Source organism: Oncorhynchus tshawytscha, linkage group LG25 (genome assembly GCF_018296145.1).
Source record: "Oncorhynchus tshawytscha isolate Ot180627B linkage group LG25, Otsh_v2.0, whole genome shotgun sequence".
In the NCBI taxonomy this organism is placed as follows: domain Eukaryota; kingdom Metazoa; phylum Chordata; class Actinopteri; order Salmoniformes; family Salmonidae; genus Oncorhynchus; species Oncorhynchus tshawytscha.
This window is the reverse complement of record NC_056453.1, coordinates 36,488,558-36,505,682: the sequence shown is the minus strand read 5'-3', so window position 1 is coordinate 36,505,682 and position 17,125 is coordinate 36,488,558. Positions and strand designations below refer to the sequence as shown.

General features: G+C 42.0%; 1 protein-coding gene across 3 annotated transcripts in view; it reads left to right on the top strand.

Moving 5' to 3' along the window:
* The window catches only part of LOC112236148 (ras-related protein Rab-40B), a 62,846-nt gene that overhangs the window by 13,671 nt on the left and 32,050 nt on the right, over positions 1-17,125 (top strand). For all 3 annotated transcript variants that reach the window (XM_042306295.1, XM_042306294.1, XM_024404727.2), the window contains one exon: positions 15,968-16,028. In XM_042306295.1, the coding sequence (XP_042162229.1) occupies positions 15,968-16,028 (61 nt within the window). The remainder of the gene's footprint in view (positions 1-15,967; positions 16,029-17,125) is intronic.

Genomic DNA, 17,125 nt, shown 5'->3' with positions numbered 1-17,125 from the left:
TCTCAGTTTTGGGTCAGTTCTACTAATAGGATGACATGGAGGGAGAGTGGAAGCATTTCTGTGGTCAGCCCAGTCTCCATCGCCAGAGGGTGTACATCCTGAGTCTCCATAGCCAAATCATACCCTATAGGGCTCTCGTCAAAAATAGTGTACTATGTAGGGAACAGCGTACCATTTGGGATGCGCACAGAGAGTGAGCTGGGCGGTCTGGATGAGATGATGGCTGAGTTGGAGTGCTCACAGGGGAATGACCACAGACTCCAGAAGCAGTGGAACAGTTGGAACACAGACAGTGGAATGACCACAGACTCCAGAAGCAGTGGAACAGTTGGAACACAGACAGTGGAATGACCACAGACTCCAGAAGCAGTGGAACAGTTGGAACACAGACAGGGGAATGACCACAGACTCCAGAAGCAGTGGAACAGTTGGAACACAGACAGTGGAATGACCACAGACTCCAGAAGCTGTGGAACAGTTGGAACACAGACAGTGGAATGACCACAGACTCCAGAAGCAGTGGAACAGTTGGAACACAGACAGGGAATGACCACAGACTCCAGAAGCAGTGGAACAGTTGGAACACAGACAGGGGAATGACCACAGACTCCAGAAGCAGTGGAACAGTTGGAACACAGACAGTGGAATGACCACAGACTCCAGAAGCAGTGGAACAGTTGGAACACAGACAGTGGAATGACCACAGACTCCAGAAGCAGTGGAACAGTTGGAACACAGACAGTGGAATGACCACAGACTCCAGAAGCAGTGGAACAGTTGGAACACAGACAGTGGAATGACCACAGACTCCAGAAGCAGTGGAACAGTTGGAACACAGACAGTGGAATGACCACAGACTCCAGAAGCAGTGGAACAGTTGGAACACAGACAGTGGAATGACCACAGACTCCAGAAGCAGTGGAACAGTTGGAACACAGACAGTGGAATGACCACAGAGATTCTAGAATCCCTCTGCTCCAACAGAATCCTTCCATAAACTGTTGTTGAGGTCCCAGGCCACAGAACCGTTCCAAACCAAAATAGATCACTTGATTATAGTTCAGAACACACAGATACAGGGAAACAGTCACGCATGTACAAAGACAGAAGTACTAAATTACTGTGTGGTAATATCAGCATGGAGGGCCAAAACTCCATCCCACTAAAACAGGATGATATTTCAGGCGTCTTTTCAAACAGCTCTTACACTAAAGGGTATTTTCATAATTTTCACAGTATTATTCCAACCTCATTGTGAGACAAATCACATTTTTGACTGGACTGGGCCTTTAACAGAAGGCGAGGGAGGAGAGGAAAAGAGAGTGGGAAGGAGGAGAGCTATTGAGCTCTACAGTAATCATACTGAAAGAAAGTGCATGCCATCAGTAACAGATGGCAGAGAGGTGAGATGGAGGGATGAAGGTTGACAGAAGGAGGGAAAGGGGGGAGTGACCTGCAGGATTCAGCCTTACTGTATTAGGCTGGTAGTACTGTAGTAGGCTGGTAGTACTGTAGTAGGCTGGTAGTAGTGTAGTAGGCTGGTAGTAGTGTAGTAGGCTGGTAGTAGTGTAGTAGGCTGGTAGTAGTGTAGTAGGCTGGTAGTACTGTAGTAGGCTTGTAGTAGGCTGGTAGTACTGTAGTAGTATATGATGAGTAGTACTGTAGTAGGCTGGTAGTAGTGTAGTAGGCTGGTAGTACTGTAGTAGGCTGGTAGTAGTGTAGTAGGCTGGTAGTAGTGTAGTAGGCTGGTAGTAGTGTAGTAGGCTGGTAGTAGTGTAGTAGGCTGGTAGTACTGTAGTAGTACTGTAGTAGGCTGGTAGTAGTGTAGTAGGCTGGTAGTAGTGTAGTAGGCTGGTAGTAGTGTATTAGGCTGGTAGTACTGTAGTAGTACTGTAGTAGGCTGGTAGTAGTGTAGTAGGCTGGTAGTAGTGTAGTAGGCTGGTAGTAGTGTAGTAGGCTGGTAGTAGTGTAGTAGGCTGGTAGTACTGTAGTAGTACTGTAGTAGGCTGGTAGTACTGTAGTAGGCTGGTAGTACTGTAGTAGGCTGGTAGTAGTGTAGTAGGCTGGTAGTACTGTAGTAGGCTGGTAGTACTGTAGTAGGCTGGTAGTACTGTATTAGGCTGGTAGTACTGTAGTAGTACTGTAGTAGGCTGGTAGTACTGTAGTAGGCTGGTAGTACTGTAGTAGTACTGTAGTAGGCTGGTAGTAGTGTAGTAGGCTGGTAGTAGTGTAGTAGGCTGGTAGTAGTGTAGTAGGCTGGTAGTAGTGTAGTAGGCTGGTAGTACTGTAGTAGGCTGGTAGTAGTGTAGTAGGCTGGTAGTACTGTAGTAGGCTGGTAGTAGTGTAGTAGGCTGGTAGTACTGTATTAGGCTGGTAGTACTGTAGTAGGCTGGTAGTAGTGTAGTAGTACTGTAGTAGTGTAGTAGTACTGTAGTAGGCTGGTTGTACTGTAGTAGGCTGGTAGTAGTGTAGTAGGCTGGTAGTACTGTATTAGGCTGGTAGTAGTGTAGTAGGCTGGTAGTAGTGTATTAGGCTGGTAGTAGTGTAGTAGGCTGGTAGTAGTGTATTAGGCTGGTAGTACTGTATTAGGCTGGTAGTACTGTATTAGGCTGGTAGTACTGTATTAGGCTGGTAGTAGTGTAGTAGGCTGGTAGTACTGTATTAGGCTGGTAGTACTGTATTAGGCTGGTAGTAGTGTAGTAGGCTGGTAGTACTGTAGTAGGCTGGTAGTACTGTATTAGGCTGGTAGTAGTGTAGTAGGCTGGTAGTACTGTATTAGGCTGGTAGTACTGTAGTAGGATGGTAGTACTGTAGTAGGCTGGTAGTAGTGTAGTAGGCTGGTAGTACTGTATTAGGCTGGTAGTAGTGTAGTAGGCTGGTAGTAGTGTAGTAGGCTGGTAGTAGTGTAGTAGGCTGGTAGTAGTGTAGTAGGCTGGTAGTAGTGTAGTAGGCTGGTAGTAGTGTAGTAGGCTGGTAGTAGTGTAGTAGGCTGGTAGTAGTGTAGTAGGCTGGTAGTACTGTAGTAGGCTGGTAGTACTGTAGTAGGCTGGTAGTAGTGTAGTAGGCTGGTAGTACTGTAGTAGGCTGGTAGTAGTGTAGTAGGCTGGTAGTACTGTAGTAGGCTGGTAGTACTGTAGTAGGCTGGTAGTAGTGTAGTAGGCTGGTAGTAGTGTAGTAGGCTGGTAGTACTGTAGTAGGCTGGTAGTACTGTAGTAGGCTGGTAGTAGTGTAGTAGGCTGGTAGTACTGTATTAGGCTGGTAGTAGTGTAGTAGGCTGGTAGTAGTGTATTAGGCTGGTAGTAGTGTAGTAGGCTGGTAGTAGTGTATTAGGCTGGTAGTACTGTATTAGGCTGGTAGTACTGTATTAGGCTGGTAGTACTGGCTGGTAGTACTGTATTAGGCTGGTAGTACTGTATTAGGCTGGTAGTAGTGTAGTAGGCTGGTAGTACTGTATTAGGCTGGTAGTACTGTATTAGGCTGGTAGTAGTGTAGTAGGCTGGTAGTACTGTAGTAGGCTGGTAGTACTGTATTAGGCTGGTAGTACTGTAGTAGTACTGTAGTAGGCTGGTAGTACTGTAGTAGTACTGTAGTAGGCTGGTAGTAGTGTAGTAGGCTGGTAGTACTGTAGTAGGCTGGTAGTAGTGTAGTAGGCTGGTAGTAGTGTAGTAGGCTGGTAGTACTGTAGTAGGCTGGTAGTACTGTAGTAGGCTGGTAGTAGTGTAGTAGGCTGGTAGTACTGTAGTAGGCTGGTAGTAGTGTAGTAGGCTGGTAGTACTGTAGTAGGCTGGTAGTAGTGTAGTAGGCTGGTAGTACTGTATTAGGCTGGTAGTACTGTAGTAGGCTGGTAGTAGTGTAGTAGGCTGGTAGTACTGTAGTAGGCTGGTAGTACTGTAGTAGGCTGGTAGTAGTGTAGTAGGCTGGTAGTAGTGTAGTAGGCTGGTAGTACTGTAGTAGGCTGGTAGTACTGTAGTAGGCTGGTAGTAGTGTAGTAGGCTGGTAGTACTGTAGTAGGCTGGTAGTACTGTAGTAGGCTGGTAGTACTGTAGTAGGCTGGTAGTAGTGTAGTAGGCTGGTAGTAGTGTAGTAGGCTGGTAGTACTGTAGTAGGCTGGTAGTACTGTAGTAGGCTGGTAGTAGTGTAGTAGGCTGGTAGTACTGTAGTAGGCTGGTAGTAGTGTAGTAGGCTGGTAGTAGTGTAGTAGGCTGGTAGTAGTGTAGTAGGCTGGTAGTACTGTAGTAGGCTGGTAGTAGTGTAGTAGGCTGGTAGTAGTGTAGTAGGCTGGTAGTAGTGTAGTAGGCTGGTAGTAGTGTAGTAGGCCGGTAGTACTGTAGTAGTAGTGTAGTAGGCTGGTAGTACTGTAGTAGGCTGGTAGTACTGTAGTAGGCTGGTAGTAGTGTAGTAGGCTGGTAGTACTGTAGTAGTAGTGTAGTAGGCTGGTAGTAGTAGTGTAGTAGTGTAGTAGGCTGGTAGTACTGTAGTAGGCTGGTAGTAGTGTAGTAGGCTGGTAGTACTGTAGTAGGCTGGTAGTACTGTAGTAGGCTGGTAGTACTGTAGTAGGCTGGTAGTACTGTAGTGTAGTAGTGTAGTAGGCTGGTAGTAGTGTAGTAGGCTGGTAGTAGTGTAGTAGGCTGGTAGTACTGTAGTAGGCTGGTAGTACTGTAGTAGTAGTGTAGTAGGCTGGTAGTACTGTAGTAGGCTGGTAGTAGTGTAGTAGGCTGGTAGTAGTGTATTAGGCTGGTAGTGGTGTATTAGGCTGGTAGTGGTGTATTAGGCTGGTAGTGGTGTAGTAGGCTGGTAGTACTGTAGTAGGCTGGTAGTAGTGTAGTAGGCTGGTAGTAGTGTAGTAGGCTGGTAGTAGTGTAGTAGGCTGGTAGTAGTGTAGGCTGGTAGTACTGTGGGCTGGTACTGTAGTAGGCTGGTAGTACTGTAGTAGGCTGGTAGTACTGTAGTAGGCTGGTAGTACTGTAGGCTGGTAGTACTGTATTAGGCTGGTAGTAGTGTAGTAGGCTGGTAGTAGTGTAGTAGGCTGGTAGTACTGTAGTAGGCTGGTAGTAGTGTAGTAGGCTGGTAGTAGTGTAGTAGGCTGGTAGTAGTGTAGTAGGCTGGTAGTACTGTAGTAGGCTGGTAGTACTGTAGTAGGCTGGTAGTAGTGTAGTAGGCTGGTAGTAGTGTAGTAGGCTGGTAGTAGTGTAGTAGGCTGGTAGTACTGTAGTAGGCTGGTAGTAGTGTAGTAGGCTGGTAGTAGTGTAGTAGGCTGGTAGTAGTGTAGTAGGCTGGTAGTAGTGTAGTAGGCTGGTAGTACTGTAGTAGGCTGGTAGTACTGTGTAGTACTGTAGTAGGCTGGTAGTACTGTAGTAGGCTGGTAGTAGTGTAGTAGGCTGGTAGTAGTGTAGTAGGCTGGTAGTACTGTAGTAGGCTGGTAGTACTGTAGTAGGCTGGTAGTACTGTAGTAGTACTGTAGTAGGCTGGTAGTACTGTATTAGGCTGGTAGTAGTGTGGTAGTAGTGTAGTAGGCTGGTAGTAGTGTAGTAGGCTGGTAGTACTGTATTAGGCTGGTAGTAGTGTAGTAGGCTGGTAGTAGTGTAGTAGGCTGGTAGTAGTGTAGTAGGCTGGTAGTAGGTGACTGACTGGATGTGTCCCAAATGGCACCATGTTTCCTCTATAGTTTACTTCTGTTCACCAGAGCCCATAGGTAATCAACCAACCTAATGCAGCTGTTCTCTTATTGTTTGGATACGTAGAGCTACACTAATGATGCAACAATTACTCTGACATATCCTAACCTAGAGAGAGCATTTCTTTTTACACGGAAAGTATACTGTGTGGTGTGTGTGTGTGACCAGGTCTGCCAGGCAACGCAGGGCGCTAGGGCAGCAGGTCACCCTAACGATTAAAGTGTTGGGCCACTAACCGAAAGGTTTCTAGTTCGGATCACCAAGCTGACTAGCTGAAAAATGTGCAGATATGAGCTTGAGCAAGGCACCAGCGTTGCTGTCAATAATGGCTGATCACTGGCCGTGACCCCACTCTCTCAGGGAGTGCACTTGTACAAATATAAGCACCCCCTATTTGACCTCTGATGATGCATGTCAACAGACATAATAATGATTATCATAACCCCTTACATAACGTCGCCTCTCCACAGTGTTTTGTGTGTAAGGCTGTATGTGCTAGGCTTTGGGTTTTTCTCAAAATAACCCTTATGACTCCTGAGGGGCCCTCATATGAAAACTGTCTCTTAAAATAACCCTTCAGTTGGTTTTTAGAAATTGTACCAATTGTATTAAAAATAGAGAAGATAACTTATGTAAATAAGGTTTCAGACCCTTTGCTATGAGAAATTGAGCTCAGATACATCCTGTTTCCATTGATCATCCTTGAGATGTTTCTACAATGTCATTGGAGTTGTCATGGCGTGGCCCTTCTGGGTGTATATTGTGGCCCTCCCACCAGAGGTTTTACAACGGTCATAAATCCCGGGTAGAAACTCTCGGCCAAGGGGTATTGAGGGACAGAGCCTATGGAGAACAAAGACATTCTTCTTGCCCAAAACGCCCAATCCCCAAAATTGGAGAATTAAACAATATTTCTATTTTTGAGAATGTGGGAATTGTCCGTGGGTATTTTTAAAGAACAATCCTGTCAAATTTGTTTCATTTGGTGATCTCATGAAGGACAGGAAACACACATTACTGTGTCTTTGTTTGTGTACACTTCTCAATTATTAGTTTTGCATGTGATGGTTGTGTAAACTATATGATTGAATATGAATCTATTTGTGAGATGATGTGATGTTGGCCTTCTAAACAAGATACTTGTTTAGACAAAGTTTTAACTAGTCAGTGGCCACACCCCCATGAGCCCAGACATCACAGCAGGCGTCATGGAACAGACCATTCTTCCACAGAGTATGAAACCACCCGTGAGCCCAGACATCACAGCAGGCGTCATGGAACAGAACATTCTTCCACAGAGTATGAAACCACCCGTGACAAAATGTACATTAGACCAGAAAATATGGAGCTGTCGCTACATGTTGAATTAGTTGGCAACTCTACAAAAGGACTAGACCAGAGAATGTGGAGATCATTCCCTTGTTGAAATGGCTGAGAAATCTACAAATTAAAGAACAATTATTCAGGCTGCAGCTGTTTTTAAACCCTTTAGTCTGGTAAACGCATCCGGTCTAAGAACATTTCCGAATGGTACTCTGAAGTATCCATATAACAACCTACACCGCAGACAGACTTTGATCTCTGGTGGACAAACCAGAGGCTTTCTGTCGACTGACTATCCAGCAGACGGACCGGCTAAATTTACATTTATTTTCGAACGAGCGGTTGTTCATGTTCAATGTATAGACATTTCCATGAGTGTAGTGTAGTCAACTGTATGTACTTGAATCCACTCTCAGTTTCCTGTTCTTGAGTGGTCTCCACCCCCTTTCCGTTGTCTACCAAGCCGTCATAACGGTTTTGTCCGCTAGGGACTTTTTTTTGTATCATGTAGTAACCAATGTATAAAAAAAAAATTTGTGTGTGTGTTTTATGTAAACCTGTGATTGATTAAGTTAGTTAGTAAATAAATAATTTGTATATTGCTGAGTCATGATTCTATGCTAGGGTTCGTGCAGATATCCAAGGATTTGCAACGTTCAGTAATGAGACTGATGAGGTAATAATATATTAAGTGACTGTAATCGATAAGATATGAAAATATCTGAAGAGTTATATTTGGAAATTGACACTATATAAACAATACTTTTCTGTGGTGCCCCGACTTCCTAGTTAAAGATACATGATTAGTTAAATTGTGTAATTAAATTACACAGAGAATTGATTTGATGATAATATATATATATCACATTTAATGATATCAAACACTACAACAGGGTCCACCTGTGGTAAATGAAATTGATTGGACATGATTTGGAAAGGCACACACCTGTCTATATAAGGTCCCATAGTTGACAGTGCATGTCAGAGCAAAAACCAAGCCATGACAAATATGACTCTATTCGCTAACAGGACAGTGTGCCTGACTGTATTGAGTGAGTCAATGTATGTGTAGATGTGTTTGTCCTGGTTAAATTAGAGGAGTCTAGCTGAGCTCTTGTATGTTATTGTGTGTGAGTGTACGTGTGCGCACACGTGCATGTGTGTGAGTGCGTGCGTGCGTTTATGGACACATACTGTAGCCATGCGTTTGTGTGAATCTTCCTCAGGGTGTCAGCACAAACTACACTATGTCCAATCCAATTACACAATGTCAAGTCAGAGACAGACCGATCCAAACCCAACCAGACAGTTGAGGGAGCACAGAGAGGCCGGAACGACACCTAGAGGGATGCGTTATGGGTACAGGTCGTGAGGAGGGCGGTTGCCAGGGGTGACAGTTTGACTGGTGGACTGACTCTTGATGTGGAGGAAAAGCATTAAATGCCACCTGTGATTTGCCAGCTGCCATTGGTATCCATTATTACGATACGATACAATCCGTTATTACGATGTGATACAATCCGTTATTACGATGTGATACAATCCGTTATTACGATGTGATACAATCCATTATTACGATGTGATACAATCCATTATTACGATGCGATACAGTCCATTATTACGATGCGATACAGTCCGTTATTACGATGTGATACAGTCCATTATTACGATGCGATACAATCCATTATTACGATGCAGTCCATTATTACGATGCGATACAGTCCATTATTACGATGCAGTCCATTATTACGATGTGATACAGTCCATTATTACGATGCAGTCCATTATTACGATACGATACAGCCCATTATTACGATGCGATACAATCCATTATTACGATGCAGTCCATTATTACGATGTGATACAGCCCATTATTACGATGTGATACAGTCCATTATTACGTTGCGATACAGCCCATTATTACGATGCGATACAATCCATTATTACGATGCAGTCCATTATTACGATGTGATACAGCCCATTATTACGATGCAGTCCATTATTACGATGTGATACAGCCCATTATTACGATGCAGTCCATTATTACGATGTGATACAGCCCATTATTACGATACAATCCATTATTACGATGCGATACAGCCCATTATTACGATGTGATACAGCCCATTATTACGATGCGATACAATCCATTATTACGATGCAGTCCATTATTACGATGTGATACAGCCCATTATTACGATGCGATACAATCCATTATTACGATGTGATACAGCCCATTATTACGATGTGATACAGTCCATTATTACGATGTGATACAGCCCATTATTACGATGTGATACAGCCCATTATTACGATGTGATACAGTCCATTATTACGATGTGATACAATCCATTATTACGATGTGATACAGTCCATTATTACGATGTGATACAGCCCATTATTACGATACGATACAATCCGTTATTACGATGTGATACAATCCGTTATTACGATGTGATACAATCCGTTATTACGATGTGATACAATCCATTATTACGATGTGATACAATCCATTATTACGATGCGATACAGTCCATTATTACGATGCGATACAGTCCGTTATTACGATACAATCCATTATTACGATACGATACAATCCATTATTACGATGTGATACAGTCCATTATTACGATGTGATACAGTCCATTATTACGATGCGATACAGTCCATTATTACGATGCAGTCCATTATTACGATGTGATACAGTCCATTATTACGATGCAGTCCATTATTACGATGTGATACAGTCCATTATTACGATGCAGTCCATTATTACGATACGATACAGCCCATTATTACGATGCGATACAATCCATTATTACGATGCAGTCCATTATTACGATGTGATACAGCCCATTATTACGATGTGATACAGTCCATTATTACGTTGCGATACAGCCCATTATTACGATGCGATACAATCCATTATTACGATGCAGTCCATTATTACGATGTGATACAGCCCATTATTACGATGCAGTCCATTATTACGATGTGATACAGCCCATTATTACGATGCAGTCCATTATTACGATGTGATACAGCCCATTATTACGATACAATCCATTATTACGATGCGATACAGCCCATTATTACGATGTGATACAGCCCATTATTACGATGCGATACAATCCATTATTACGATGCAGTCCATTATTACGATGTGATACAGCCCATTATTACGATGCGATACAATCCATTATTACGATGTGATACAGCCCATTATTACGATGTGATACAGTCCATTATTACGATGTGATACAGCCCATTATTACGATGTGATACAGCCCATTATTACGATGTGATACAGTCCATTATTACGATGTGATACAATCCATTATTACGATGTGATACAGTCCATTATTACGATGTGATACAGCCCATTATTACGATGTGATACAGTCCATTATTACGATGTGATACAATCCATTATTACGATGTGATACAGTCCATTATTACGATGTGATACAGCCCATTATTACGATGTGATACAGTCCATTATTACGATGTGATACAGCCCATTATTACGATGTGATACAATCCATTATTACGATGTGATACAGTCCATTATTACGATACAATCCATTATTACGATACGATACAATCCATTATTACGATGCGATACAGCCCATTATTACGATGCGATACAGTCCATTATTACGATACAGTCCATTATTACGATGTGATACAGCCCATTATTACGATGTGATACAGTCCATTATTACGATGCAGTCCATTATTACGATGCGATACAGTCCATTATTACGATGTGATACAATCCATTATTACGATGTGATACAGCCCATTATTACGATGTGATACAGTCCATTATTACGATGTGATACAGTCCATTATTACGATACAGTCCATTATTACGATACAGTCCATTATTACGATGCAGTCCATTATTACGATGTGATACAGTCCATTATTACGATGCAGTCCATTATTACGATGTGATACAGCCCATTATTACGATGCGATACAGTCCATTATTACGATGCAGCCCATTATTACGATGTGATACAGTCCATTATTACGATGCGATACAATCCATTATTACGATGTGATACAGTCCATTATTACGATGTGATACAGTCCATTATTACGATGTGATACAGCCCATTATTACGATGTGATACAGCCCATTATTACGATGTGATACAGCCCATTATTACGATGTGATACAGCCCATCATTACGATGTGATACAGCCCATTATTACGATGCAGTCCATTATTACGATGTGATACAGCCCATTATTACGATGTGATACAGCCCATTATTACGATGCAGTCCATTATTACGATGTGATACAGTCCATTATTACGATGTGATACAGCCCATTATTACGATGTGATACAGCCCATTATTACGATGCGATACAGCCCATTATTACGATGTGATACAGCCCATTATTACGATGTGATACAGCCCATTATTACGATGTGATACAGTCCATTATTACGATGCAGTCCATTATTACGATGTGATACAGCCCATTATTACGATGCAGTCCATTATTACGATGTGATACAGCCCATTATTACGATGCAGTCCATTATTACGATGTGATACAGCCCATTATTACGATACAATCCATTATTACGATGCGATACAGCCCATTATTACGATGTGATACAGCCCATTATTACGATGCGATACAATCCATTATTACGATGCAGTCCATTATTACGATGTGATACAGCCCATTATTACGATGCGATACAATCCATTATTACGATGTGATACAGCCCATTATTACGATGTGATACAGTCCATTATTACGATGTGATACAGCCCATTATTACGATGTGATACAGCCCATTATTACGATGTGATACAGTCCATTATTACGATGTGATACAATCCATTATTACGATGTGATACAGTCCATTATTACGATGTGATACAGCCCATTATTACGATGTGATACAGTCCATTATTACGATGTGATACAATCCATTATTACGATGTGATACAGTCCATTATTACGATGTGATACAGCCCATTATTACGATGTGATACAGTCCATTATTACGATGTGATACAGCCCATTATTACGATGTGATACAATCCATTATTACGATGTGATACAGTCCATTATTACGATACAATCCATTATTACGATACGATACAATCCATTATTACGATGTGATACAGTCCATTATTACGATGTGATACAGTCCATTATTACGATGCAGTCCATTATTACGATGTGATACAGCCCATTATTACGATGTGATACAGTCCATTATTACGATGCAGTCCATTATTACGATGTGATACAGTCCATTATTACGATGTGATACAGTCCATTATTACGATGTGATACAGTCCATTATTACGATGTGATACAGTCCATTATTACGATGTGATACAGTCCATTATTACGATGTGATACAGTCCATTATTACGATACAGTCCATTATTACGATGTGATACAGTCCATTATTACGATGCAGTCCATTATTACGATGTGATACAGTCCATTATTACGATACAGTCCATTATTACGATGCAGCCCATTATTACGATGTGATACAGTCCATTATTACGATACAGCCCATTATTACGATGTGATACAATCCATTATTACGATGTGATACAATCCATTATTACGATGTGATACAGCCCATTATTACGATGCGATACAGTCCATTATTACGATGTGATACAGTCCATTATTACGATGCGATACAATCCATTATTACGATGTGATGCAGTCCATTATTACGATGCGATACAGCCCATTATTACGATGCGATACAGTCCATTATTACGATACAGTCCATTATTACGATGTGATACAGCCCATTATTACGATGTGATACAGCCCATTATTACGATGCAGTCCATTATTACGATGTGATACAGTCCATTATTACGATGTGATACAGCCCATTATTACGATGTGATACAGCCCATTATTACGATGCGATACAGCCCATTATTACGATGTGATACAGCCCATTATTACGATGTGATACAGCCCATTATTACGATGTGATACAGTCCATTATTACGATGCAGTCCATTATTACGATGCGATACAGCCCATTATTACGATGTGATACAGTCCATTATTACGATGCAGTCCATTATTACGATGCGATACAGCCCATTATTACGATGCAGTCCATTATTACGATGCGATACAGCCCATTATTACGATGCGATACAGCCCATTATTACGATGCAGTCCATTATTACGATGTGATACAGCCCATTATTACGATGTGATACAGTCCATTATTACGATGCAGTCCATTATTACGATGTGATACAGCCCATTATTACGATGCAGTCCATTATTACGATGCGATACAGCCCATTATTACGATGCAGTCCATTATTACGATGCGATACAGCCCATTATTACGATGTGATACAGTCCATTATTACGATGTGATACAGCCCATTATTACGATGTGATACAGCCCATTATTACGATGCAGTCCATTATTACGATGTGATACAGTCCATTATTACGATGTGATACAGCCCATTATTACGATGTGATACAGTCCATTATTACGATGCAGTCCATTATTACGATGCGATACAGCCCATTATTACGATGTGATACAGTCCATTATTACGATGTGATACAGCCCATTATTACGATACAGTCCATTATTACGATGTGATACAGTCCATTATTACGATGCAGTCCATTATTACGATGCGATACAGTCCATTATTACGATGCGATACAATCCATTATTACGATGTGATGCAGTCCATTATTACGATGTGATACAGTCCATTATTACGATGTGATACAGTCCATTATTACGATGCGATACAGTCCATTATTACGATGTGATACGGTCCATTATTACGATGCAAATCAAATTTTATTTGTCACATACACGTGGTTAGCAGATGTTAATGCGAGTGTAGCGAAATGCTTGTGCTTCTAGGTACGAACGTGCAGTAATATCTAACAAGTAATCTTAACAATTTCACAACTACCTCATACACACAAGTGTAAAGGAATGAATAATGCAAATGTTACATTTGTGCTGCTCTCATTGACCAAAAGTAAAGCGTGGCTTTTCTGACGTTAATGACTGTAATTATCAGGACCTCGTATTGAGCAGACACACAGTACACTGCTGCTTCCAGACATGGTAAGGCTCTGAGCACATACTGAAGCTTCATCATAATACTCACATGTTTAGTGTGTGTGTGTGTGTGTGTGTGTGCGCGCGCTGCTGTCACTATGTAGCTGTCTGTGCTGTGCAGTATGAGTCATTCTCACTGGGTGAGATCCAGTGGGGATTTCATCATCACTACTGTAACTTAACCCTTAGATGGTCATGGATTTAGTTTGATTTCTATGCAAACACATTATTGTCATCTTCACATACACACACACACCCACGTGTCATTCTGTGTTGATAGCATAACGTCTGTGGGGTGATGGGTTAACATTGGATCTGGTCTCCGGAATCCTGGCCTTTGAGAGACACACACACACACACACACACAACCTAGGAATCCTGCCCGTTGACCCCACCTACGTGTCTGATGAGAAAATACAGCTGGGTCATGTGAAGTCTCATTACATCTCTGCCACTAAGCACATTAGTGTGTGTGTGTGCACACCAGAATTTGACGTTATGCCAATATGCCATCGTAGTCAACAAAGTAAGAAGATTTCAAGTACTTAGCTAAATGTTCCAGATTATGGAATCAGCACTTGAAAAGGTCCAGTGTGACGGTTGAAGTGTGTGAGTGTGGTGGCGTGAGTGATTTGTGATGCAAGGATAAGAGCTGTGTCTGGTGAGGTCTCTAGGGACAGGTATGGAAGCAGCCATCACTCCCTTAGGAGTCAGGGGGCTCTTCTAATGTCGGGGGATTTTCAGCAGGATCAGATTTCTATCCCAGTGTCACTTTGGAATGTCTAACACTCTAGACTCTGTTTAGGAGTCATCTGAGTGACCTGTGTGCGTTTGTGCGTTTTAATCTGTGCATGCGTTCATCAGCGTTGCCTCAGTTGCTTCACACGTCTGCCCACCTCCCTCACCACCCTATTCCCCGTTATAGTGCACTACTTTGGACCAGGGCCCATAGGGGATGTAGACATGTTCACTCACTCAGTGTTAAAGTTTAATCTGCTCCCTGCTGGATGACAGATGGAGAGTTCTTCTTCCACATGTTTCCTCCTGAAACATACAGATCCCCATTAGTATCCTCTTATTCGTCTGTGTGTCTGTCTGTGTGTCTGTCTGTCTGTGTGTGTCTCACTTTCTGTGTGTCTGTCTGTGTGTCTCTCTCTCTCTCTCTCTCTCTCTCAATTAAATTCAAGGGGCTTTATCGGCATGGGAAACATATTACACATTGTCAAAGCAAGTGAAGTAGATAATAAACAGAAGTTAAATAAACAATACAAACGAACAGTAAACATTACACTCACGAAAGTTCCAAAATAATAAAGACATTTCAAATGTCATTATGTGCAAATAGTTCAAGTACAAAAGGGAAAATAAATAAACATAAATATGGGTTGTATTTACAATAGTGTTTCTTCTTCAATGGGGTTGCCCTTTTCTTGCCCTTTATTACCCTTATTGCCCTTTTCTTGCCCTTTATTACCCTTATTGCCCTTTTCTTGCCCTTTATTACCCTTATTGCCCTTTTCTTGTGGCAACAGGTCACACATCTTGCTGCAGTGATGGCACACTGTGGTATTTCACCCAGTAGATATGGGAGTTTATCAAAATTGGGTTTGTTTTCAAATTCTTTGTGGGTCTGTGTAATGAGGGAAAAATGTGTCTCTAATATGGTCATACATTTATTTGGCAGGAGGTTAGGAAGTGCAGCACAGTTTCCACAGCCTGTCCTCTCTCTCTCCCTCTCATGTAGAATGATCATGACAGTTCAGACATACTGTACAAGGCCTAGATACATTCAGAGTAGACTAAGAGGGATGGTATTAACATCATTTTATGTTGTTGGCAGGAATTGACTACAAGACGACTACGATACTCCTAGATGGAAGAAGAGTCAAGCTGCAGCTCTGGTGAGTGAAGTCACTGAACATACACACGTTACCCTGCTAAACTCATCCCATTTCCACGTCAGGGATATTGAAATGTTAAACGTGACTCTATGGCCTCCTAGTTCCTGTCTGTGTCCCAACTGGGATCCTATTCCCTACATAGTGCACTACTTTTGACCAGGTCCCCATGCGGCTGTATGTAGGGGATAGAGGGCCGTTTGGTACACAGACCCTCGTCTTATCATCTATTTGATAAGTACGGGGGGGCTGTGTACCAAACAGTACCCCGACTGTATCATGTTGATCAGATTAGGAGAAGAATAGAGTATTGTCCTGAAGGAGGTCAGCGAGAGGCAGACCTTGTTATACGGAGAAGCGTAAAGGCAGAGATGAGTTCTGTACAGAGGCTCAATAAGAAACATGCAAGTCTGATTACAGTAAGGGGGATTGTAGACATATTTGTCAATAGGGATGAGGGAAGGACGGACACACACACACACACACTCTGTGGTCCCCATTGTGTGCCATCCCCGCCTCTCTACTCTACTCCTGACCCCTACCCTGAGACCAGTACTTTTATTTTTAGAGGGTTTTGCTTTTAGTCGAGTCAATATTGAATTATTAATCTGGAAATTTAGTTTGATGTCTAAGAGGATGAGATTATTTCATGCTTTAACAGAGGGGGTGTTAGAAATGCTCTCTATCCTCCTCCCTATGGCTACACGCTAATCACAGCTGGCTAGCGTAACATTGGGGAAACAGTGGTAAAATGGGGCCAAGAGACAGAAGCTATTTTTCAATCTCTATTTATTTGTAAAAAAATATTTCACCTTTATTTAACCAGGTAGGCGAGTTGAGAACAAGTTCTCATTTACAACTGTGACCTGGCCAAGATAAAGCAAAGCAGTGCGACACACACAACCACACAGAGGTACACGTGGAACAAACATACAGTCAATAATACAGTAGAAAAAGTCTATATACAGTGTGTGCAAATGAGGTAAGGGAGTTAAGGCAATAAATAGGCCACGGTGGCGAAGTAATTACAATATACCAATTAAACACTGGAGTGATAGATGTGCTGAAGATGAATGTGTAAGTGGCTGCCAAAAGAGGAA